The following is a 26,270-nucleotide window of genomic DNA, read 5'->3' on the forward strand; positions in this document are numbered from 1 at the left end:
CTTTTTCTCCATGTGGTAAGCAAAGTGGTTGGCTTCCAGCTGTTTGTAATTGACTTACTTCCTGCTCTTACCAGAAAGAAAGGCCTCATATTAGACACACACACACAGAGAAATATTCTGGCTGACCTTCCAGCTTGGATGACATGGCCAGCCCTAGACAAATCCTAGTCATACGAGTGGAGAAGGAGAAGTGCAATTCCACAAGGGAAAGGAGGTGAAAACAGAGGAAAGGAACAGGTGCCCGCCATACTCAAAAGTATCCCTTTTGAAGTGTGATGCTTAGGAAAGAACACAGTATTTCAGATGTAATTTTATGAATACAGTGTAGAGTGGAACCAAACTGTAGATATTCTAGATCAATTCATGAAGTCCACCATATGTCAGCTTTGGGGGTCAGTTTCTTAAGGGCAATACTCACATGGATTTCAATTCTGAAAAAGAAATAAAACCCCAAACAAGCAAACCCTGAGCCTTTCTCAGATATTCTAATGTATCCCCATTCTGTTCTTTTGCTGTCCCTCCTTTCTTTTCTTTCTCTATCCCTTTTTTTCTTCCCTTCATCTATTATATATTGCCAGGTACACAAGGAAGAGTAGTCACTCTTAGGGAATTCAGAGTATAGAGGGGTGATAGACCCAGATAATTAAGTTATGTGGTAACTACAATGATGGAGGAAAGGTACATAACCATCCTCATGAGTCTGAGAGGAATTATTTGTACAATCATATATATTAACCAATTGCAGGGCTTTATAAGCAAAGCCATCATATTTCAACATTGGATTTAGCTCCTTATCACTTTTGCCTGAGATAGTTAGCTCACACGTTACCTTTTCAATAATCCCACACCAGCCATAACACATTATTTAAAATTGCAATTTCCACCCCTGCTAGCACTCCCCAACTTCCTTACTCTGCTTTATTTTCTATCAAAGCATACATTGCCTTCTAAAATACTCAATAATTAACTTGTTTACTGTGATTACTGTCTGTCTCTCCCACTAGAACATAAGCTTAATGAGGACAGGAAGTTTTCTATGTTTTATTTATCAGTGTATCCTCAGTGCTAGAAGAGTATCTTACACTGAATGAATGAATGAATGAATGAGTAAATGAATATATATTTGTTCAATGCATGGATTAGATCTTTGGATCTTTTCTCTGCCTTCTAATGATATTTTTCCCTTTCAGGAATTTATAACTCCTATCTCAGACTTTCTGCTCCTTCCTGGGTATCTTCACTGGGATATCCCATAACCATCTCTAAAAATTGAAATAATTATGTTTTCTCTTCCCCATGTCTTCTCTCCTATATTCCCTATCTCAGCTAGTAATGACACTATCCACCCTAGCACCCAAGACTACCCAGTCAGCCTATATTTCTCCACCTTGTTTACAAAGATTTTATGAGAATCTTGAAATTTGCCCTCCTGAAATTGAGAAACATCATAAATCACTCCCTGGTATAGTAATATAGTGAAAACAAAACAAAACAGTAATAAAATTAAAACAAAGGAAATGAATTCAGGATGGCATGGCATCCTTTTTGCACACATTCTGGCTCTTGGCACCACTACTACTTTCTTTAGTTCTTCACGTACCATCTGATTGATAACTAATACGATCTGATATTAAACAAACACAAGGACGCCTGCTTTCGTCAAAGAAGCAAGGAAGCACCCCCGCCCCCCAACTCATTTCTAATAAAAACCTCCCTCTGGGCAAACTTGCAGAAAACCAAACTGACTGTATCTTCTAGCTGTGTTTACATTGACAGGACCAAGAGGGCTTAACTACAAGGAAGTGATATAAGCTGGCTGAACTTGAAATTGGGACAAAGGTCTCTCTACATCTATTTATCGTCTCATTTTAATGCTAAAATTCCTGCCCTAGGACACCATGTTGGTTCCCTCTGCTTCTGACCCAAACTCCAAAGGACCATACAAGGGCAGAAAAGAGGTGCAGACCCTGGTCCAGGAAATCACCACCCATTTCCATGAACCTAAATGACAAGACCTCTGCCCCATACCGCCCCTTTAGCCCCTTTTCCTATGAAAATCTCACCCTTGCCTACACTCAGGGAGAAGGGGCTTTTAGAGCAAGACCTCCTCCTCCATTCCTTGGTCAATGAATAATTTTTCTGTCTGCTGCTATAAAAAGTAATTTCGCCTTATTGATGCGAACAATAACCAGGTAGGGAAAGAAGCAGACATTATTGGTAACAATTCCTGTGTGGAATCAGAAGGAAAACATCTGAGAAACAGCAAGCAGAATAATGAGAGGGAGAACACATAAGTTCTCATCTCTAAATCACAGTAATCCTACCCAGAAAAGTAAAATAAGAATGAATGGATGTCTCAAGCAGAGAAAATCAGATTTTCCATGACTTTTTCATGGAAGCAGTCATGCAGAGGGAGAGTAGGGAGGCAGAAGCATGGGGAGAGGGGGTTACAAAGTCCCATCCCTCTCCAAGTTGTTCCAAAGACTGTCCACATTTCCTGTTTCTCTAGTAGAATCTGACCTGCTTTCTGACCACCACTCTGAGTGTGCTTGCTTGAGGGTCTCCTCAATTCCTGGAAATGACAGTACCTAAAACAGTTATGTGGGTGGGAATAAAATATTGAGTATAATATCAGAAATTGTTTTTAGAATCACCTGAACTGTTATGGGGATTTATTTCATTACCTAAAGCCCGGTTCTAGGGAAAAGGAATCGGTGGACAGGCACCCATCTTCATTGTCTGCTCTTTTGGAGCAGAGATGAGAGAGACAGATGGCAGGGGGTGGAGCTAGCTCTTCTCCATAACTGACCAAAGTTTGGGTTGAGAGCAAAGGGCTACCCCAAGAGGAATAAATGAATGTTTTGGGAGAAAGACTCTACAACTCATTATGTTCCCTATTGCATAGATAAGCTCGTGAAAAATTGACACCTCTGGTCGCTGTGCCACAGAAAAATCAGCTCCCATTTCACCTTTGGCGTAAACACCCTAGTCATTACAGACATCTTCAGTGGTAATTTTTTTCAGTGCCCTTCAGATAATAACATGTAGGTACAGTAAAAAGGTGGTTTAAATGTTTGTTTTAGAGAGAATTCCCTGGAAGTGCATCATGCTTACCTTGCCCATAATGTCAGAATCAATTAAATTTGAACAAAACCAGTGTTTCCTCTCTGCTTTTGTTTTTGTATTGTCTGAAATGATAATTTCAGTTTAATTCATAACAAATAGTGTTCCTCCAAAAAGCTGATATGTGCAGGAAAAAATAATTGCATTTTTTTGAACTGAATTTGGAATTTAAAAAGCTCTATCTTGTTTTGAGGAAGAACTGTTAGAAACTTGAAACCAAGTAGCAGCAGCAAAAATAAAACCCATCTTTCCAGATATATGACATGATGGGCTGGGAGAATGTCTTCCTAGGAAAATCAGGTATGGGGGCAGGGAGAAGAAATCCTCCCAGCCCATTGTATCATTTGCATTTCTGGATAGGTACTAGTTAGAGCACTTGAGGTTGTAAACTGTTGAAGCCAAGTACCCTCAGAGGCTTTAAATAGAATATCAACCTCACCCTTTAATATGATCTAGTGAAAGAGATTGCCATGGAACCGGGAGCTACCCAAAATAGGAGGGGTCTTGGGATTTTTGGCTCAGGGCAGGCTAGCATTTTGAGGAATGATCAGAACACACAAAAAATGTGTGGAAAGCACAGAAGAAAACACATCTCATTCACACATTTAAACTATTTAAAATTTTTGCCTTAACTAAACTGGTGTCTATCTTCCACTTCAGGAGGATTGCACCTATTTTTAAAAGTTCCAGGAATCCTGTTTAGATTTTTTTTAAGTGAATAGGTTTTGTTAGCATGAAGTACTAAACCCTTGGGAAGATTTGAAAATGAAGTACTAAATAATACTGAGACAAGATTTTTCATGGAAATGTGTAACATCCCTGTTCTTAAAAATCTCTTTCACCCATGCTGAATTTAATGCATTGTTTTTAAACTGAACAGACCTCATATAGGACATTAAAGTAGGCCACAAACTTGTTTCACTTGTTAGCCAAGTTGCTTTCAGATCCAGCATTCAAAGCATGAGGGCATCACGTGTGTCTACTTCAAGGCTGCAAGTACAGGAAACGAAAGCCCTTGACATAGCTTGGTAGCAGAGGATCCAGATCAGAGTAAATTGTGTAAATTATAACTAAATTACAAAGCATTTGGACAAAGCAGGCATGATAGTCTAATCAGGAAAGCGGTGATATTTACTTCTCGATAATGCAGGTTGGAAGAGGAATTGGGGGTAGGGAGGCATCACAAATCTCTTTTAATGTGTTTCCGAACTTGGCAACCTGAATTGATTTTGTCACATATTTGCAGCTTAAAAAGTATTTGGCTTTTACAACAGCCAAAATAAGTGTCCTTTAATCACTTTCAACCTATGAACAGATGGGCAAAGAGTGCTTTTATAAATGGAACATACAAAATACTTCAATATCAGCCAAAACTAATTAGTATCAATGTCTGAAACAAACTCTAAAACTGATGTAGTGTTTAATATATATTATCGTATAAGCATTAGCAGTTGAAAGGAAATTCCCTGTTCAGATGTTTGCCAAGCTCAGTGTCTAATGTTTAGATATGATTAACTTACTAATTAACTTATTGTATCTTTTCTCACATGCAATCTTTTTTTTTTTTTTTTTTTTTGCGGTACGCGGGCCTCTCACTGTTGTGGCCTCTCCCGTTGCGGAGCACAGGCTCCGGACGCGCAGGCTCAGCGGCCACGGCTCACGGGCCCAGCCGCTCCGCGGCATGTGGGATCTTCCCGGACCGGGGCACGAACCCGTGTCCCCTGCATCGGCAGGCGGACTCCCAACCACTGTGCCACCAGGGAAGCCCCTCACATGCAATCTTGTTTAATGATTCCTTCTCTCACTGAAAACTATCTGATCTGATACCTTGATCATAGCCTAGATTCATAGGTAGGTAACTTGATTCGACCTCTTGATGGGTGGGGCTATAAAATCACATTGCAAAGATAGGGACATAAGGAAGCATTAATTGGCCATCAGTGCAATCAGTTTACCACAGTGAGCTCCTAATACATTTATATTAATAATATTTTAGTTGTTATATATTTAACTTAAGGAGGAGACTTTTCTTTGATTTCTTTTCATGGTTTGGACTTGGATAAATAGGACAGCTTTCAATGTATTGACTATTTCAATATATTCAATAGTAGTGCTGAATTAAGTAAAACTATGGATCATTGTACTGAGTTCAGAGATCATGGGGATAATCAAGGGAACGGCATGGCCATGAAGTGGCAATGGCACATAACAAGCTTTATCTGGACATCATATGGACAGCTTTGTGTGAGAGGGGAAGTCCCTCACAGCAGAAGACTTTCTAGAGACCATGACATAGAGCCATCACCCAGAAGGGGACAAGGGTAAGGGAACTCCTGGGGGAATGGGAGAGTCAGAGGGGGGCTTACATGTCTATGTGATATCACTCACAGCAAGATGGGGATGTCTCTGGGTCAGAGAGCTCCAGTGGGCAGCAGTGGCTTGTGGTCTTTTATGGCCTCAAGGTTTGTCTTATCTATGGCTAGTAGATGTTGGTTATAGTTTCATGGGACATGCAAAACAGGCAGGCTCTAAATGGCTAAAAAAATATGCTTGTTTGGGCCATATTTAAAACAATTGGATGTTTAAGAATTTTGAGTTTGGAGCCAGCAGGCTTTTGAGCTAATCCTTGCCTAACGTAAGAAGTAAACAACATCGGGGCCAATATACAAGGGCCATTTTTGACTCATTTATGTAACAACTATGCCACACATACCTTGCCATTTCTAGCATTCCTCCCCTTACACAGTGAAGGAAAGAAATCTTTGGTATGGTCTTGCAGCCATCTGGGACACCCAAAAGATAGGTTAAAAAGACATCACAACAGTTTGTTTTTAAATTTGGGGCTTGAATTTGAATTGGAAAGAATTTTCACAGGAGGCGCAGTATCAGTAAAAGTTATAGGTGCCTTTAGAGTAAAAAAAAAAGTAGCATAGCTACAGGTAACATTAAATATTAGGAATACCAGATTTTGTAAGAAGTAGATCACAAGGAAGAAGAAAAAAAGATTTATAAGCCTGATAGGAGAAATATTTTTGTGATACAGGAACTTCTGTTTCCTAGGAAAACTATAATGAAGGTAGTGAACGATTTTTCCTCTGTCTTATTAGGAGCAGACTGTTATTCAAAAATCAGTTTCTCAGTGTAACAGAAAGAAAATCAAATTCTACTTTTACTTTCTTTCTGTATAACACCTATACAACATTTCATAGTTGAGGATTCATTCACAGACATTTCTCTATTTTAATATTAAGCTTGCTTATCAAAAATGACCTAACTTTTTCAAAATTTTGTATATTTCATAGCTTCTTTTAAACCCATTATTTGTAGATATAATTCGCTTTCCATCAAGCCTTCAATAAATTATTCTTCAACTTTAAATTTCCCTTTCTTTTATTTTTAACATTCTAATTGTTTAGAGATGTGCTGTTGATGAAAGTCCATATGGCTAGGGCCTAAGATAAAATTCTTTTCTTCTTCAGTTGATAAAAAAAACAGACAAAACCTATCCATCATTTTGTAAACATGTTTGTGTTTCCTTATAATCCTTTTAATTAATGTAGTTCTAATCACTCATATTAACTATAGCTTTTAACCAAAAATAACTAATTTCAATTCTCCTTCTCCCTTCCCCCGACCCCCTCCCACACTACATATACTTTTCAGTACATGACTAAGAACTCTGTGCCCTTCAAGGCAACTTAGGAGACCAGCAGAGATGTGATGACCACTGCTGGTACTTTAACAATGTGCATTACACGTCACCTTACAGTCAGTCACACGTATCCCTTTAAGATTTTTTACACCTTATTGTTAGAACATGAAACTTTGACTATAAAGTTGGCTCATCTAGGTATTTCTAGAAGACTTATTTCTTTGAGAAAAAGTCATCAACTCAGGATCCTTTAGATTTCACAGTAGGTCTTGAAACTCTGGCCAAGCCAGAAGTGACCATTTCTATTTCATCCGCATTCCCAGTTTATCTCATACATGGAGGACTGTTCATAAAAATTGTTATATTAAAGGAGCAAAAATACTCTTAGAAGGCAGAGCTCCCTCTTTTCTAAGCTATTCAAAATCAATCTTAATTTAAACAAACAAAAAGAAGACTTTGCCTTATTTTCTTTGCCTTTTCTAGTAGCTTTGTCTATTTGAATATTTCTCTACAGCACGTTATACTTTTGACTCGTTAATCTACAGAAGTTTTCTCAAGAGAGGGAATAAGAGAAAGAACCAACCAAATATACAAAAGAGCTACAGTTACAAGAACATCATACAAGGCTAACTTCCTTTCTTTTGCAAAGACAAAAAGAACATTTTTCATTTATATACACAAACACAAAGAAATAACAGCCTCGGTTCTGTATCTTTAACTATAGGTCAAAAGTAAATATGGAGAACAATTTTCTGTGCTTGAGCAAATGTCACTGATCAGTAGTGGCTACTTTTTGTGCCAGTACCATAATGTCTTGATTACTGTAGCTTTGTAGTATAGTCTGAAGTCCAGGAACCTGATTCCTCCAGCTTCGTTTTTCTTTCTCAAGATTGCTTTGGCTATTTGGGGTCTTTTGTTAAAAAAAAAAATCCAACAACAACAAAAAAAAAATAGAAAAAAAGATGTTTGTATGCTAAAAATTGCAAGGAAACTACTTTGAACTTTGGAAGACTTTGAAAAAACTAACTACCTATAAAAAATGCAACAGATATATAAAGGAAAAAAGCAAACACAAGATTGCCAAGGTTACGGACAGTCTTTTCATAGTAGAAAGTCTGTAGTTTTCTCACAAGGTCATCATCACTGCAAGGACGGACCATCCATATCAGCGCTGCAGGACTTGTCATGTTTTCCAGTATGATCCCTCACTTCTGCGATTCTGTAGTCCATGGCTCTAACAATACACTATGCTGCCTCTCAGTTGAGTGCATCTGGAAAATAAAATTACTTTTCAGATGATGTTTGGTAAGTAGAGTATCAGTGCCAAATAATTTTGAAGGAATCTTTAGTTTAAAACAGCTTCTGGGACAGGAAAGTTATTTTTACTAATGTGCCCTGTCATAGGAAAATATTTTGTTCCTTAGATACTATATCTCTCTTTTGAATAGTTGTGGATAAGCTTTGACAGATTCACTTTCTTTTGGGTTTCCTTTCTTCAGAAGGTTAATTTATACACGTTATATTAATTGTGGCATATTCAACCTTCTTTGGAGAACCCTATTGGAATGTTCAGTTGATATACCTATGAATTTTATGCGCTAATTACAATATATTTCCTATTTCAATATATTCATTACGAAAGTGAATTTAAGACTTTTTAGGAGTTTATTTTTCTTATTAACGCTAATAAGAAAGTTTTATATTTTATTTTTAGCCCAAAATCTATTCTAAGTAAAAGTGATAAACTTGACAATAAAGTTAAAAGAACTGGACCATACATGGAAGTCTTCCAAGTGTTCCGGGGAAGGAAAAAATTCGCAATTACCAAAAACATAATTAGAATGGTCATCGTCATGCAGGCACTTGTCAGAGGGTGGCTCGAACGCAAAAGATTCCAAAGGATAATGATCAAGGTAAAGCATATATTGAATATTATAATGTGTTTAAAAAGTCTTTTATTCTCCCAGTTTTATTGAGATATAACTGATATACAGCACTGTACAAGTTTAAAGTATACAGCCTAATGATTTGACTTACATACATCACAAAATGATTACCACAGTAAGTTTAATGACCACACATCATCTCATATAGATACAAAATTAAGAAATAGAAAACAAATTTCCCTGTGATGAGAACTCTTCAGGATTTACTCTTAGCTGAGTTCATTATATTTGTCCTGCTGTACATGACATCCCTAGTACTCATTTATCCTATAACTGGAAGTTTGTACCTGTTGACTGCTTTCCTCCAATTTCCCCTTCGCCTCCCCCTCTCCTCTGGTAACCACAAATCTGGTCTCTTTTTCTATGAGTTTGTTTGTTGTTTTTGAGGTGTAATTGACCTACAACACTATGTTAGTTCCTATTTCACAACATAGGAGTTGATACTTTTATACATTTCAAAATGATCATCACAACAAGTGTAGTTATCATTTGTCACCATACAAAGATATTATGTAATTACTGAGTAAATTCCCCATACTGTACATTTCATACCTGTGACTCATATATTTTGCAATTGGAAATTTATACCTCTTAATCTCTTTTACCTGTTTCTCTCCTCCCTCCGACCCCCTCTCCTCTGGCAAAAACCTGTTTGTATCTATGACTGTTTCTGTTTGGTTATGTTTGTTCATTTGTTTTCCTTTTTATATTCCACATATACGTGAAATCATGCAATATTTGTCTTTCTCTGTCTGACTTATTTCACTTAGCATAATACCCTCTAGGTCCATACAAATATCCTCTAGGTTGTCACAAATGGCAAGATTTCATTCTTTTTTTTTTTTTTGACTGAGTATAAGTATATAAATATACACATTTTTAGCTATGTATAAAAGTATAGATATATACATTTATATATATTTTCTAAATGTACTTAAAATATAAATTTATATATAAAATACATTTATGTATATACTTTATATATATGTATATATACCACATTTTTTAAGCATTCTCCTGGATATTTATTTATTTATTTATATCTTTATTGGAGTATAATTACTTTACAATGTTGTGTTAGTTTCTGCTGTATAACAAAGTGAATCAGCTATATGTGTACATGTATCCCCATATTCCCTCCCTCTTGAGCCTCCCTCCCACTCTCCCTATCCCACCCCTCTAGGTGGTCACAAAGCACCAAGCTGATCTCCCTGTGCTATGCAGCTGCTTCCCACTAGCTATCTGTTTTACATTTGGTAGTGTATATATGTCAATGCCACTCTCTCACTTTGTCCCAGCTTCCCCTTCTCCCCTCCCCCGTGTCCTCAAGTCCATTCTCTACGTCTGCGTCTTTATTCCTGTCCTGCCCTAGGTTCATCAGAACCATTTTCTTTCTAGATTCCATATATATGTGTTAGCATACAGTATTTGTTTTTCTTTTTCTGACTTACTTCACTCTGTATGAAAGTCTCTAGACCCATCCACCTCACTACAAATAACTCAATTTCATTTCTTTTTATGGCTGAGTAATATTCCATTGTATATATGTACCACATCTTTTTTATCCATTCATCTGTCGATGGACACTTAGGTTGTTTCCATGTCCTGGCTATTGTAAATAGTGCTTCAATGAACACTGTGATACATGTCTCTTTTTGAATTATGGTTTTCTCAGGGTATATGCCCAGTAGTGGGATTGCTGGGTCATATGGTAGTTCTAGTTTTAGTTTTTTAAGGAACCTCCATACTGTTCTCCATAGTGGCTGTATCAATTTACATTCCCACCAACAGTGCAAGAGGGTTCCGTTTTCACCACACCCTCTCCAGCCTTTATTGTTTGTAGATTTTTGATGATGGCCATTCTGACTGGTGTACCACATCTTCTTTATCCATTCGTTCATCAAGGGACATTTAGATTCAATTAAGCAGACTTTTGAATAGTCACCTTGTCAATATACCTATGATTTTTCTAAATAAAGTTCTGTCTACATTCTTTGGTTTAAGAAAATGTTATGTATAATATACTCTTGTGACAGTTTCAGATTGTATCAAGCTGGAGACTGTGAACAAATACCTAGCTTATCCTTAACCCAACAGTTCTGGGATTACTTTTACTCTAAGGCTGGGAGCACCTATTTGCCTTGATTTTGTTTCTCCTATGCTATCTGCTTATTCTCTGTTTAAAGCAACTTTCCACTTCCCACACTCCTGAGTACTCTTTCAGTGCATAAACCTTCACCTCAAAAAGAAACTACATACACATCCACACACCCACCTGAGCAACTTTTATAAACAGCAATCCTGACATTCAGAATAAAGCATAAGGACCTATTTTGGCTGGGCAAATGCAGAAGAACCTGAGTGGATGGATTTTGGCAAAACTTTGAGAGAATCCAAAAATGTTTCACCTTGAGGACTAAAGTTGTGCTACTCATAAAGGAATTTGGAAAACCAACTAGAAATAGAAGAATAGATTAGGAGTGCCCACTTGAATTCCTGGATTATCTGGGAGGAGCCCCCCAAATGGCCTCTCATTGGGCACCCTGAATGAATTTCTCTGAGAATACAGGCTTGCTGTTAGAAGGTAGTCCATTTGCCTATCAACGTGTGTATATTTATACATGCATTAATATGTACATATAACATACATTTGTAGTTCTGATGATTAAATGTGATAAGCATCCCATATAGTTAATCTCTCAGTAATTCTGTGAAATCTCTGCTTCACATTTTATATGTGAAGAAACTGATGCTCAGAGAAATTAAGTCATTTGACTAGAGTTGCCCTCCTGGTAAGTGACAGAGCTAGAATTCAAACCCTTGTCTGACCCCAAAGCCCATGCTCATTCTACATATTATATCATCGACTTAAACTACTTTATAGCTGATTGCTCCCTAATCTAATCTAAGGCCCTATCCCAGACCTATCTCTCTAGCTCTAGATTTAGGCATTTAATTTCCCATTTGCAAGGTCCATAGTTAAACTCCACGGAGCCTTCAATGAACTTATTTTCTTACTCCACAAAGCTCTTCCTTTCCTGTACTACCTATTTTGGTGAACTGTCCCACAACCCATTTTCCAAGGTCTACACCTGGAGTTTTCTTAGTCTCCTTCAACTTTCTCACCCCCATATTCAATTGGTCACCACTTCCTTAACATTTCTTGTGCTGCTCTTCCTCTCTGGGCTCTTACCATAGCTCCTATTTATCACTCCTCACATGGAGAACTGCAGTAGTCTCCTGATTGGCCTCCCTGCCTATAGACCTACTCCCATCTAATCTGTCATATGCAGTTGAGGAAATTCCACTCTGATGACCTTATTCCATTTCTTTATAGTCGTTTGATAGCCCCATGTTTCTTATCAGATGAAATACGAATTCTCTAACATAGTACACATGGCCTCCCTGGTCTGGCCATTTCCCACTGTCCAGCCTCATCACAGGACTCTTCTTCACTAATACTCTGTGCTCTAGCAAAGCCCAAATCCTTTAATTCCCTGATTGTTTCCTATTATCTTATGTTTATATACTGTTCTCTCAGACTGGAATACTCTTCCTAATTTTCTGATAAACTCCAACTCATTCTTTAAGATCTTCCTTAAGTGTTCACACCTAGACACCTTCTGTGGTCCATCAAGCAGAGCTGAGCTCTCTATTTTTGTTCGTTATTGTGCCCAGTCCTCTACATTTTGACCTTTTGTTTACACCTCTGTCATGGGCACAACAGTTTCTGTGACCTGGATGGGAGTACATACTCTTTACTTTTATATTATATAGCACCACATACTGTTTTGATGCATGCATTCTCTCTCATTTTTAACTATATTCACTTATTATCTGCTGTTTTTCTTGTTTATTTTCTTGTTTGTATATGTTTATGTTGTTTTCTGTCTTGTTTGTTACTGTGTCCAAAGGCTTAGAATAGTGCTTGAATGTTGAATTTCTATGTGGAGGTAGAATTGAGATAAAAAGAATGGGAAGCCTTTTTCAAGCAAATATAAACTAGATTGTTGACTTTGATTTGGTTGTGAAATTTGTTATGATCGTTGATTTTCTTTTTTATTCCACCATTGGTGTGTATGTTGCATGGCTGCTCTGTTGATACGGTTAATGTTGTTCTGCTTACTGTTGAAATGGTCATGTGGCAGGCCTGTAATGCATGCATAGTCCGGTTCCAGGACTGAGCCTTGTGCAGGGTTGCTGTTGGGGGAATTCCTGATAGACTTTCTGGTCTAAAGGCTGCACAGCAAATCACTGGATAATTGTCAGCACTGTGGGAATCCCTCCACTGGGAAACTTCCATAGTCATATTGTTTGGCAGGCACTTCAGAACTTGTGGCTGTAGACAGTATCTGCTAGAATGTTGCTCTAAAGTACCTCAGGAGACTGTATAGTTTCCACCATTTCCTGTGAAATGCTCTAGTTTGGGTTTATTTAGAAATAATGAAGCAGCATTGAATTATATCAGTCATAAGGAGACCACAGAGATTACTGCCTTTAACCATCAGCATTATTTATTTCCACCATTCAAAATATCCTTTTCCTTTTAAAATTTCTATGTTGTTTGTTTGCATGTGTTTTGGTATAAGTTAATACCAGAAAAAAAATCCTAAAGGCACAAAAACAGTATTTTTCTCAGTGTAATGCCTCTAAGATTTTTAACTTAAAGATTTTTCTCTGAATATTTATAATTTAAATTAAAAAATTTTAGTCTTAAGTTGATATGTTCAGTTGCTGTTTGTCAAAAATACTGAAATTCTAAAACATTTGAATGGCTGGTGGTTGCAATAAAAAAGTGTTCAAAATTGGCTTTGCATAAATATTTGTTGAATAAATTAAATTGGAGAAACCCTAGAAATCTGAGTTTTAATATCCTATGCATAGGTCAGTGGTCTTTATTCTTTTGGGGGTTACAGAATCCTTTGAAAATTTGATAAAGTGTGGATTTCCTCTCATTATCTAAAAAAAACCCCAGTAAGAAATAATAAGAAAATTCTGAAGCCCATTCATGGACCTGTGGCACTGGTGACCTCGTACAGAATAGTTTTATTACATAAATGTGTTAACTCTCCGGTACTGGGAGAACTATATTAATGTATTCCAGAACACTTTTTTAAAAATGTGATCATAGTTACTATTTACTAGATCTGATATCTTGCCTGATGCATAGAGCAAATAGTTAAGATAGAAATGGAGGTAACCAAGTCTTAGGTATTATTAGAGAACTTAGAAAGACCACTGAACCCAAAGGACTGTGTCTGGTTTGGGGGTAGTGTCAACAAATTGAGATCTGGAGGATGAAGGGTAGTTGTGTTTTGTCATGTAGATGGGGAGGTTGAGAGAGTTGTAGGCCCAGGGAATCTCAACGGCCTTAGGTGATACAGAACATTTAAGGGGCTGGTTGGGAGGACAGTGGCAGTAGAGGAAGATGAAGGTAGGAGCAGATTAACAATGTTCTTAAAAACCATGCTAAGGAGTTTATACTTTATACATAGTGTATGGGAATGGATGACTTTAAAGCAGGTCAGTGACATGAAGAGATTTTTTATTTTAGAAAAATTACTGACTCTGGACAATGAAGTGGGGAAAGAAGGTGGCAAAATTAGAGAAAGAACAGCTAGTATGCTTTTTCAGTAATCCAGTGCATGATGGTGGTGGCTTGGGGTAAAGTTGGAGAAATGCACAGTACGTAGGACATTGGGTTTGATTAGATTTGGAGATAAGGGAGCTGGAGGAGTCAGGAATGGATCCTAGGTTTTTGTCTTGGGCAACCTGATGGATGATTGTGAAATATAGAACTTCGGAAGAGTGAGTAGGAGAGGTGGGAGGAAAGGAAAGGAGACACAGTCCAGTTTTCAACATTGAGTTTGAAGTGCCTGTGGAACATCCTTGAGATGTCTGGGAAGCAGTTGGGTACATGAGTCTAAGCTCAGAAGGAAGATTGGGCCATAGGGAAAATTTGAGGTTCGTCAGTAGTTCTTAAACTTTTTCCACCTTAACACACCTGAAGAAGAATATAAAACCGTCCCACCCATAAAAGTGGCTCAATTTGTCAATGATTCTCATTTTATCTCTGAGAAAGCTCTTTCCCCAGGTGACTGCATGGCTCTCTTATTTCATTCGTCTTTCTGTTCATTGTTACATTATCAAAAAGCCTGCCCCATACTACCCTATAAAAAATAACACTTACTCTGGTCACTCCCTATTCCATTTAAAACACTATTGTTCTTCATACCACGGACTGCCACCTAATACATATATATTTGTTTATTGGATTATTGTTCCTTCCATCAGAATGTAACTCATTGTGAGACAGGAATTTTGTCTTTTCTGTTCACTAATCCACAAGGTCTAGAATTTCCCTGGCACATGTTTTTGAATAAATTATTTCCAACATGATGGAGAGTGGGATGAGAGGATGTGAAATCTGGGAAATCTTTTCTACACATTTTGATTCAGCTCCCTGAACAAGGATGCCCTCTGTACTCTGCCCTCATCCATAGATTTGAGAATCATTATTAGTGATACTGTCTAGAGCCATTGGAATTGATGTCATTGTCCAGAGAGCATATGTAAAGTAAGGAGAGAGGCATGAAAAGGCAAGAGTGAGAAATACCAATGCTCAAGGGGGAAGGCAGAGATGAGGATTCCACAAATGAATTCCATAGCTAGAGAGGTATGAAGAAAACCAGAATATGCTAGATCAAGGAAGTTCAGACACAGTATAATAAAGAGGGTTAGATCAGTAATTTCCAGTGCTGCTAGGAATGAAGGCCTAGGCAAAAATAGGTAGAAGAACTAGTACTTCACAGTAGGAGAAACGTAAATGGCTAGTAAACATGAAAAAAGCTACTCTTGCTAGTAATCAAAGAAATTAAGTCCCACTAAGTATCATATGGTAGTGGAATCCTCCCAACAAGCAATCAATTCATTACTTTAAAAAAAGACATGACCATATCAAATAAAAAGCTGACTTATATTTGGAAAGTATTTTTAAATCCTGATGTATGATAAGCATGATACATTTACACTTTAAATCAACATGGATTGGAAAATTATAATCAGTAATTTGCATTGTCTTTTATTTCAATATTGCTGTTGTAAATATCAATTTGTACATTTTTCTGATTAATTCTGTCTTGAGAAACGTTTAGAAATATGGTGAAAGATTCACATACTGAGATGACATAGCATCATAACTGAGGCATATTTCTGTACAGAAGGCTGGCAGAGAGGCATGCTATCATAAGAACCACAGATGGACCATTGCCATTTTCTCTGACCCAACTTCTTAACCATGAAAACCTCCTAGGTAGCCTTCTGAATGCCTCAGATCTGAGAAGGGTTTCTTCACAAGACAGGTTGTGTCACAAACGAGGATTTATTAAATTCAGAGGAAAAACACTCATATTGGGTTTGGTGACTGACCAAATGTCCCTGCTCTCTTAGCAAATGTCATCATTCAACTAAGCAGTACTCCAAGCAGGGACCTTTTGCCTCATGTTCTAAGAATACAATTAAAACAATGCTTGATTCTTAATTATTAGCAAAAGAAACCTACTGGCAGATTTAAGCAGAAAGGTATTGACTAGAATATTGGGCAGAGGTCTGAAGAATTAAGCTCACGAACATGAAGGAATGATGAAGGCTAGCCTAGATAGCTCCTTGGACTCCAGTCAAATCCTGTACAGAGTCTGTTGCAAATGCTGAATCCTGTTCTGCTTCCACCAATGCTACCCTTAGAAAATGGATATTGCTGCCACGGTTACTCTACCACACAAATAGACTTCTCACTGTTTGTTTCACTTTTAAAAGCATTATTAGTTTCGAGTCAAAACCTGAGTCTGGTGTAGATAATGGAGGAAGCTTTGTCACATGTCTGCATCCCAGCAACAGAGGCGGCTTGGATCATGAGCAACTGATTTGTGGCTTCAAAATGTAGGGAGTGAGTTATGCCTTCTGCTAAGATTCACATGATGGGGAGTGCTCCAAAAGTGTGACTTACTTCACTCTGTATGACAGACTCTAGGTCCATCCACCTCACTACCAAATGTAAAATAGATAGCTAGTGGGAAGCAGCCACATAGCACAGGGAGATCAGCTCTGTGCTTTGTGACCACCTAGCGGGGTGGGATAGCGAGGGTGGGAGGGAGGGAGATGCAAGGGGGAAGAGATATGGAGATATATGTATATGTATAACTGTTTCACTTTGTTATACAGCAGAAACTAAGACACCATTGTTATACTCCAATAAAGATGTTTAAAAAAAATTAGAAACCATAAAAAAAAAGTGTGACCAATCCATTATTTAAAACAAAACAAAACGACAAGAGCCTATTGAACAAAAGGTAGATTAAAAATACACACTGGAAAATGTTATTAAATGTTGAAAGACATTAGCAAACATTCAGAATCTGCCTGATTCTGATGGAATTCAGATGGAAGGAGAAAAGGAAAGTAGTGAAATTATGCTAATTTATTTTTTTATTTAGGTAAATCAAGAAATATTATTTCATTGATAGTTTTGATAAAAAATATAGGCTTAAACATAGTGTTTTAAAAAGGTGAAGAAAAATAAAATAATAAAAACAACCTTCCAAGAATCACACAAAACAGAAAATAAATAAGAGCAAGAACAATCATAAGTGTAATAGTAACTATACTAGGAAAGAAACCAAAACAAAAATTTACAGAATGGGTGAAAAATATGAAATTAAAGTAAATTAATAAGAAGACTTATATAATTAAAACTGTGGGCTCTGAAGTGTCCCTATTTTGAATTCAGAACCAATTCTGCAATTTACTAACTATAGGACTGTGGGAAAGTTATTTAAAGATTTTATGCTTTAGTGTTTTTACTTGTATAAACGTATGCAAAGCACATCAAAGGAAAGTGGACTCAAGAAATTTCATGAACTTCAGTACATTTGTAAAAAATTAATGAAAATAGGTTAATTAAGTATTTAATTCAAGAAGCCAAGGAGAAAATAAACCTTAAAAAAAGGAGTTAATAAAGATAAGTAGAGAAATTAATGAGCTAGAAAATGAAAAATGTAAAAATATTTGAATTGGTAAATAAAATGGAACTGGCTGTTTACAAAACCAAAAAAAAACCCCTGAAATAGATGAATTTTTATACTTTAATTTAAAAAAGCTTATTATAGTAGAATGTATAAAATGAACATACAGAAAAATATAGTCACAGATTAAAGGTAAACTGACAGAACAACATTTGCGCATATGCTGAAAAGGGTTACTTTCTTTAATATTGAGGGTTTTTTTTAAGAAATCATAAGTAAAATCTGAAACTATCCAGTGAAAAATAGGTACAATACATAAATATATAATTTTCAAAAGAAAGAAAATACAAGGATTTGAGCACTCAGAGTGGATAGCTTAGGTAAGAATCATCCATTACAGAGTAATGCCTTAATAAAACTTTTATTTTTTTTCTGGCTAAGTAGGCTACATATTATAAAAATCTGTACACCAACCTAGGAAGCTTCTATCACCCATCACCAAAACCTCTTTTTTACGGGAAGTATGAGTATGTGATAACAGAGCAACTCAAAATGATGTTCTCTGAACTTTAGGGAGATTAAGCCACTCTATAATGCAGGTATTTAACCAAACTTATTAAAAACATAAATAAAATACATCATAATCTGAGAAACTGGGTGAGACAGATGAAATGAATAGGGCAAAATCAGATTAAATATAAATAGCAGAAATATATAAAGAGTTCAACTGTCTATATTGCTGTTTTATAGGCTTTGTATCATGGACCAGATTTGAGAACAGTTATAAACATGTATTGCAGACTAATCCATCGTGTTAAATATCGACTTGGTCTTTGGAGGACGAGACAAATTATAAACCTTACAGAACTAGAGGAATGGATGGACAGAAAAAAATGTAGGTGATGCTGTCATTTCTGATTTGATTTTAGGTTTGGAATTATTTTAACCATTAATTTACATATAATTTACATATAATTACCCATAATTAACACAAGTAGGCGATATTTTTATTGCTGCAAGCTATTTACTTTTTAAGGTGATATATTGTATATGTGGATTAATTTATTAGGATCTCATTCTAGCTAAACAAAAAGGAAATTTAAAGGAAAGATAGCTAAAGAATGAGATTTCAGAAAGAACATGAACTAGAGCTGCTCCAGAGATCTAAGGAGCAAAAAATAAGGGGCAATCTCTGTTTGCCTCTGGGGGATAGAAAAGCTGCTATCACTTTATGACTTTTTATTCTTGAGCTTAAATTCAAATTCTAGGTTGGTTTAGCTTGAGTTATGTGTCCAACACTTTGCCTTGGTAGGGCAAAGAAATTTGTTTGGGAGTTGCATAGAAACTATATTCATTGGGGGGAGGGAATAGCTCCCCAAAGGAAAACTACATATTTATAACAGAAGAACAGTTAAAGGACACTGAGCAGACTAAACAACAGATATCCATTACATGTTGCTTATTAGTGTTGAAATTCTATGTGAAGAACGGGTTTTCCAATTTCTATCTTTCAGAGATCCTGATTTTTATTATATTTAATGAATTTATTATTGCTTGATTAGGATTGATATTACAGTCTGTTTCTTGATTAAAAAATAAATAAATGAGGACTTCTGGTTTCTGCTTCTGTATGTAAGGAGCTTGGAAGTCAACACTCTATCTTGACAACAAGTAAAAAAGCTGAACAGACTAAAAAATCAACAACTCTTCTTAGATTCGTAAAAGAGGGGAGACACGGCAAACTGCTGCCCCTAAGATTGGAGAGACAGGCATACAAAGTCACAGCTTACCAGAGCAGAGACTCATGAGCAGAATCTGATGTGGGAACCAGTGCTGGGGTAAGAAAAATGAACTGTAATTGACAAATGGCAGGAGCACAATTCTGAGAGTTAAAAATTCCAGAGGATCCAGTCATAAAGGGGCCTCCACAATACTGCAATATTTACCCCCAGGAGCTCAATCAGATTCCCACAGTAAATATGAGAAAATGAACCATTTTGAAATATGCCAGATCACTCCATTCTTCTTAACAAGGCCTGCCTTCAGGGGAAACTAATTAACCAGAGCCTAACCTGCTGGGTATTATCAGAGCCTAATTAAACCTGTGGAAGGGAAATACCCAACTCCAGTCCACTCTGACCATCCTGTCCCACCTAAGGGGGAAGAAAAAAAACTGGGAAACATTCATGAAGTTCACAGTCTAGAGACATAGGCTCCATAAGAGACTGAGACCTAATCATTAGAACACTTCCTCTCCCCCAGCACCTTATCACCACATTACTAAAGACCTTTTTACAGCAGTTTCTTTTACCCAATATGTCATGACTAGCTACATGTATACTACAAGGTATACAAAAATGCAAAAAATACAATTTGTAAAGACAAAGCAAACATCAGATCCAGACGTGGCAGGGATGTTGGAATTATCAGACTGAGAATTTAAAACAACTATGATTAAATATGCTAATTATGCATAAAATAGACAGCATGCAAGAACAGATGGGCAAGGTAGGCAGAGAGATGGAAATCCCAAGAAAGAACCCCAAAGAAATGATAAAAATAAAAAATACTGTAACAGAAATGAAGAATGCCTCTGATGGGCTTCTTGGAAAGGTGACTGAGGAAAGATTCTCTGAGCTAGAAATTATATCAATAGAAGCCTTGAACACTGAAAAGCAAAGAGAACAAAGACTGAAATAAAAAACAGAACAAAGTATCCAGGGACTGTGGGGCAACTACAAAAGCAGTAACATATGGGAATACCAGAGGGAGAAGAAAGAAACAGAAGAAATATTTATAACAATAATAACTGAGAATTTCCCCAAATTAATATCAGACACCAAACCATGGGCTTCTGGGCTCCATGAAGCCCAGAGAACACCAAGCGGAATAAATTCCAAAAAACTACACCTAGGCATATCATCTTCAAACTATAGAAAATTAAAGATAAAGAAAAAAATTCTGAAAGAAGCCAGATGGGGAAGACACCTGGCCTCTGGAGAAAAAAAAAAAAAAAAAAAGAATTACATTTGACTTATCCAAAACCATGCAAGTAAGAAGAATGGCATGAAATAGTAAAGTGTTGAGAGAAATAAAACACCAACCCAGAATTCTGTACCCTTAAAAATTATACTTAAAAAAAATGAAGGACTTTCTCAGACAAACAAAAATTGAGGGAATTTGTTGCCAGTATATCTGCCTTGCAAAAAGTGTTAAAATAAATTTCTTAGAGAGAGGGGAAATAATATAGGTCAGAAACTCAGACTACAAAAAGTAAAGAAGAGCACTGAAGAAGAAATAAGAAGGTAAAATAAAACATTTAATTTTCTTATTCCTAAGTGATCTTACAGCTAACATGTTCAAAATAATACTAACAATATACTCAATTACAATATATATATATATATATATAGCTTAGGTATAATTATATATGCTGATATATGTATGTGTATGTATAAGTGAGGTGAATGACAACAATTATACAAGGGATGGGAGGGAGGAATTAGGATTATTTTGTTATTGTAAGGTATTTGCACTACCCGTGAAGTAGGATAGTGTTATTTGAAAGTGGATTTAGATTAGCTATAAATGTATATTGTGAACTCCAGGGCAACCATTAAAAAAAAGTATAATAGATATGCTTTGAAATGAGAGAAAATAGAAACATATAAAATCCTCAATTAAAACTAAAAAAGGCAGAGAAAAGTAGAAGAGAAAAATAAGAACAAAGAACAAGGGCAACAAATAGAAAACCTATTGGATATAGTAGATATGAATCCAACTGTGTCAGTAATCACTTTGAACATTAAGTGATCTAAATGCACCAATTAAAAGACAGACATTGTCAGAGTGGATCAAAAAACACAACCCAATGGTATGCTGTCTACAAGAAACCCACTTTAAAGACATATATACATTAAAAGTAAATGGATGGAGAAAAATGTACCATGTTAACAATAATCAAGATAAAGCAGGAGTAGCTATATTAATTTCAGACAGAGCAGGTTGCAAATTAAGGAAAGTTATCAAAGGTGAAGAAGAGCATTACATAATGGTAAAGGGGTCAATTCTCCAAGAAGACATTAACAATTGTAATTGTGTATCTGCCTAACAACATAGCATCAAACTATGTGAGGCAAAAACTGATAGAACTACAAGGAGAAATAGATGAATCCACTAACATAGTTGGGCAAAATCCAACACCCATTCATAATAAAAACTCTCAGTAAACAGGAAATAGAGAGGAACTTTCTCAACTTGATAAAGACTATCTACAAAAAAACAACTACAGCTAACATCATACCTAATGTGAGTAACTCAGAGTTTTCCTACTAAGATCCAGGTACATGGCAAGGATATCCTCTCTCACCACTCTCTCTCACCACTTCTTTTCAACATCATACTGGAAGTTCTTGCTGATGCAATAAAACAAGAAAAGGAAATAAAGGCGTACAGATTGGGAAGAAAGAAAACTATCTTTGTTTGCAGATCATATGATTGTTTGTGTAGCAAATCTGAAAGAATTGACAAAAAACCCTCTGGAACTAGCAAGCCATTTATATCAAGGTTGCAGGATACAAGGTTAATATACAAAAGTTAATTGCTTTCCTAGATGCCAACAATGAACAAGTAGACTTTGAAATTAAAAACACACTACCATTTACATTAGTACCCTCCAAAAATGAAATACTTAGGTTTAAAGATAACAAAATATGTATAAGATCTTTATGAGGAAAACTACAAGACTCCAATGAACAAAATCAAAGAACTAAATAAAAGGATAGATATTCCATGTTAATGGATAGGTAGTCTCAATATTGTAAAGATGTCAGTTCTTCCTAACTTGATCTATAGATTTAATGCAGTCACATTCAAAATCTCAGCAAGTTATTTTGTGGACACCACCAAAATGATTCTAAAGTTTATATGGAGAAGTACAAGACCAGAATAGCCAACACAATATTGAAGAAGAACAAAATTGGAGGACTGATGCTATCTGACTTCAAGATTTATGATAAGGCTACAAGTTCAAGTGTGATATTAGTGAAAGAATAGACAAATAGATCAGTGGAACAGAATAGAGAGCCCAGAAACAGACCCCTATAAATATAATCAACTGGTCTTTGACAAAAGAACAAAGGCAATATAATAGGGCAAAGATACTTTTCAACAAATGGTGCTGGACTAACTGGGCATCCATGTGTAAAAAAATAAATCTAAACACAGACTTTACACACTTCACAAAATTAACTCAAAATGGATCATAGACCTAAGTGTAAAATGCAAAACTGTGAAACTCCTAGGAGGTAACACAGGAGAAAACCTAGATGATCTTGGATATGGTGACTTTTTAGATACAACACCAAAGACATGACTCATTAAAAAAATAATTGATAAACTAGACTACATTAAAATGAAGAACTTTTGCTCTGTGAAAGACAGTATCAAGAGAATGGGAAGATGAGCCACATACTGAAAGAAAATATTTGCAAAAGACATACCTAATAAAGGACTGTTATCCGAAATATACAAGGACCTCTTAAAAGTCAACAATAAGAAAGCAAACAACTTGATTAAAATATGGGCCAAAGATCTGAACAGAGACCTCAGCACAGCTAGCAAATAAGCATATGGAAGGATGTTCCACATCATTTGTCATCAGGGAAGTGCAAATTAAAACAACAAAGAGATACCACTACACACCTATTAAAATGGCCAAATTCCAGAACACTGACAGCACCAAATGCTGGCAAGGATGTGGAGCAGCAGGTACTGTTATTCATTGTTGGTGGGAAAGCAAAATGATACAGCCATTTTGAAAGACAGTTTGGTGTTTTTTTACAAAATTAAACATACCCTTACCATACAATCCAGCAATCATTCTCCTTGGTGTTTAGCCACAGGGGATTTATGTCCACACAAACCCTACACATGGATATCTATAGCAGCATTTTCATAATTGCCAAAGCTTGGAAGCAACCTTCCAAGCTTTTCCCTCCATTAGTAGGTGAGTGGATAAATAAACTGGTGCATCCAGACAGTGAATATCATTTCGTTAGAAGAAGAAATGAGCTGTTATTCCATGAAAAGAAATGGAGGAACCTTAAGTGCATATTACTAAGTGAAAGAAGCCAATTTGAAAAGGCTACATTCTGTATGATTCCAACTATCTGACACTTTGGAAAAGGTGAAACTGTGGAGAAAATAAAAAGATCGATGGTTGCCTGGGATGGGATGGGGTGGGGGAAGGATGAATCAGCAAGCACAGAGGAGTTTTAGGATCATGAAACTATTTTGTACAGTGATGGATACATGTTATTATACATTTGTCCAAACCCAAAGAATGTACAACAACAAGGTAAACTACTGGCTTTAGTGATTATGATGTGTCAGTGTAGGTTTATTCTTTTTTTTTTTTTTTTTTTTTTGGCGGTACGCAGGCCTCTCACTGTTGTGGCCTCTCCCGTTGCGGAGCACAGGCTCCAGATGCGCAGGCTCAGCAGCCATGGCGCACGGGCCCAGCCACTCCGCGGCATGTGGGATCTTCCTGGACTGGGGCACGAACCCGTGTCCCCTGCATCGGCAGGCGGACTCTCAACCGCTGCGCCACCAGGGAAGCCCAGTGTAGGTTTATTCTTGATAACAAACGCACCGCTCTGAAGTTGGTGCATTGATTAATAATTGATAATGGGGGGGGAGTTATGTTTGAGTGGGGGGGTAAAGGATTTATGAGAAATTTCTGTATGTCCTTCTCAAGTTTGTTTTAAACTTAAAACTGCTTTTGCATGTGCAGACTCAGTTCCTGGAGAAAGATGGCAATAGCCAAGAAGCAGAAACACGATGGGTTGGTGAAGATCGGCCCATACATCCTGGGGGACACGCTGGGGGTCAGGACGTTCAGCAAAGTGAAGGCCCATAGAAACTTAGAATCCTGAAATTAGAACATTGGAGAGGAGGCTGTGAGTTGACTTCTGATAGGCTGTGAAGGATGAGACACAACTTCAAAAAGCAGAAAACCCTAGGAGCTGGAACATAATAGCCTGGGAGCAAGAAGTAACTCCCATGGATGTCACTGTGTGAGGGCACAGGGAGTAACTGATGTTCATACAAGATGAACATTTGCTTGGTTCCCTGTCATCACTGTGTTCCATTTAAGAATTCTTGGATGGGACTTCCCTGGTGGCACAGTGGTTGAGAGTCCGCCTGCCAATGCAGGGGACACGGGTTCGTGCCCTGGTCCAGGAGGATTCCACATGCCGCGGAGCCGCTGGGCCCATGAGCCATGGCCGCTGAGCCTGCGCGTCCGGAGCCTGTGCTCCGCAACGGGAGAGGCCACAACAGTGAGAGGCCCGCGTACCACGAAAAAAAAAAAAAAAAAAAGAATTTACCTGACGAGCAACTAAGCCCGTGCTCCACAACTACTGAGCCTGTGCTCTAGATCTCACAAGCCACAACTACTGAGCCCGCGTGCTGCAACTACTGAAGCCCACACGCCTAGAGCCCATGCTCCACAACGTGTGCACCGCAATGAGAAGCTCGGTCATTGCAACGAAGAGTAGCCCCCACTTGCCGCAACTAAAGAATGCCTGTGCGCAGCAGCAAAGACCCAACGCAGCCAAAAATAAATAAATAAATAAATTTATTTAAAAAAAACCAACAACGGCTTTTGTAACTTTTCTTTAAAAACGAAACAAAACTACAACAAGCAAATGATCCAAGTAAATTATATTTAATTGGAATCAGCAACTTATTGCCTTATAAAGTAAAAGTGCTACATTTTTGGTAGTTTCAGCTAGTCATAAAATGTTTATTTTATAGTGGACTGTAAGTTCCATGAAGACAAGAACTGTGTCTGTTATGTTCATTAATACATACCCACTGTTAACAAATGCTTGGTTTATCAGAAGGGCTCAAAAATATTTTTTGAAAGGATAGTTTTCATTGAGCTTATTAATTATGCTAAAATTATGTACCAAAAGTATTTATCAATAACCAGAATTCTTTGAGTTAGAATGCCTCCTTTTTGGTGGCTAGAGGTTGAGTAAGGAATAAGCCAGAGAGAAAAAGAGATTCTATGTAAGTCATAGAATCAGTCATAGAATCATAGAACTCAGATCAGTTTCCCCAGTCCAACAGCCTGGTTTCTAGAGAAAAAAGCAGGAAGGAGCAAAGTATTTGAGAGATGAAAAGGCAGGAAGAAGAAGGCAGAAAGAAGAAACGAGAGGCAGAGAAAGAGAAAACTCTTCTTTCATTAGGAAACTGCTGGGGCTTCTTTTACTTAATCCTTTAAAAAGTGAGAGGGAATACAACTATCTTATTTGGGGAAATACTGTTAGCAGAATGGAGAAATGAGTCAGGGAAGAGAAGGAAGGAAGGAAAAGGTGCATCATCCATCCATCTAACCAAAGGTGCCCACATGGTTACCATGTGAGCAACCAGAGCTTAATCCCTCTAGGGAACAGTGTAGCCATCTTGCCTCAAGTGCTGTGTCTTTACCCACCAACTCCCCCAGTCAGAGATGAAGTGCTG

General features: G+C 37.1%; 1 protein-coding gene across 1 annotated transcript in view; it reads left to right on the forward strand.

Annotated features, from left to right (window-relative positions):
• The window catches only part of IQCM (IQ motif containing M), a gene marked incomplete at both ends in the record, with an annotated part of 432,498 nt that overhangs the window by 190,595 nt on the left and 215,633 nt on the right, over nucleotides 1–26,270 (forward strand). Inside the window, 2 exons of the mRNA XM_079697111.1 lie at nucleotides 8,490–8,688; nucleotides 18,492–18,636. Coding sequence (XP_079553237.1) covers nucleotides 8,490–8,688; nucleotides 18,492–18,636 — 344 coding nt within the window. The remainder of the gene's footprint in view (nucleotides 1–8,489; nucleotides 8,689–18,491; nucleotides 18,637–26,270) is intronic.

The sequence above is a fragment of the Hyperoodon ampullatus genome (genome assembly GCF_949752795.1).
Source record: "Hyperoodon ampullatus genome assembly, chromosome: 1".
In the NCBI taxonomy this organism is placed as follows: Eukaryota; Metazoa; Chordata; class Mammalia; order Artiodactyla; family Ziphiidae; genus Hyperoodon; species Hyperoodon ampullatus.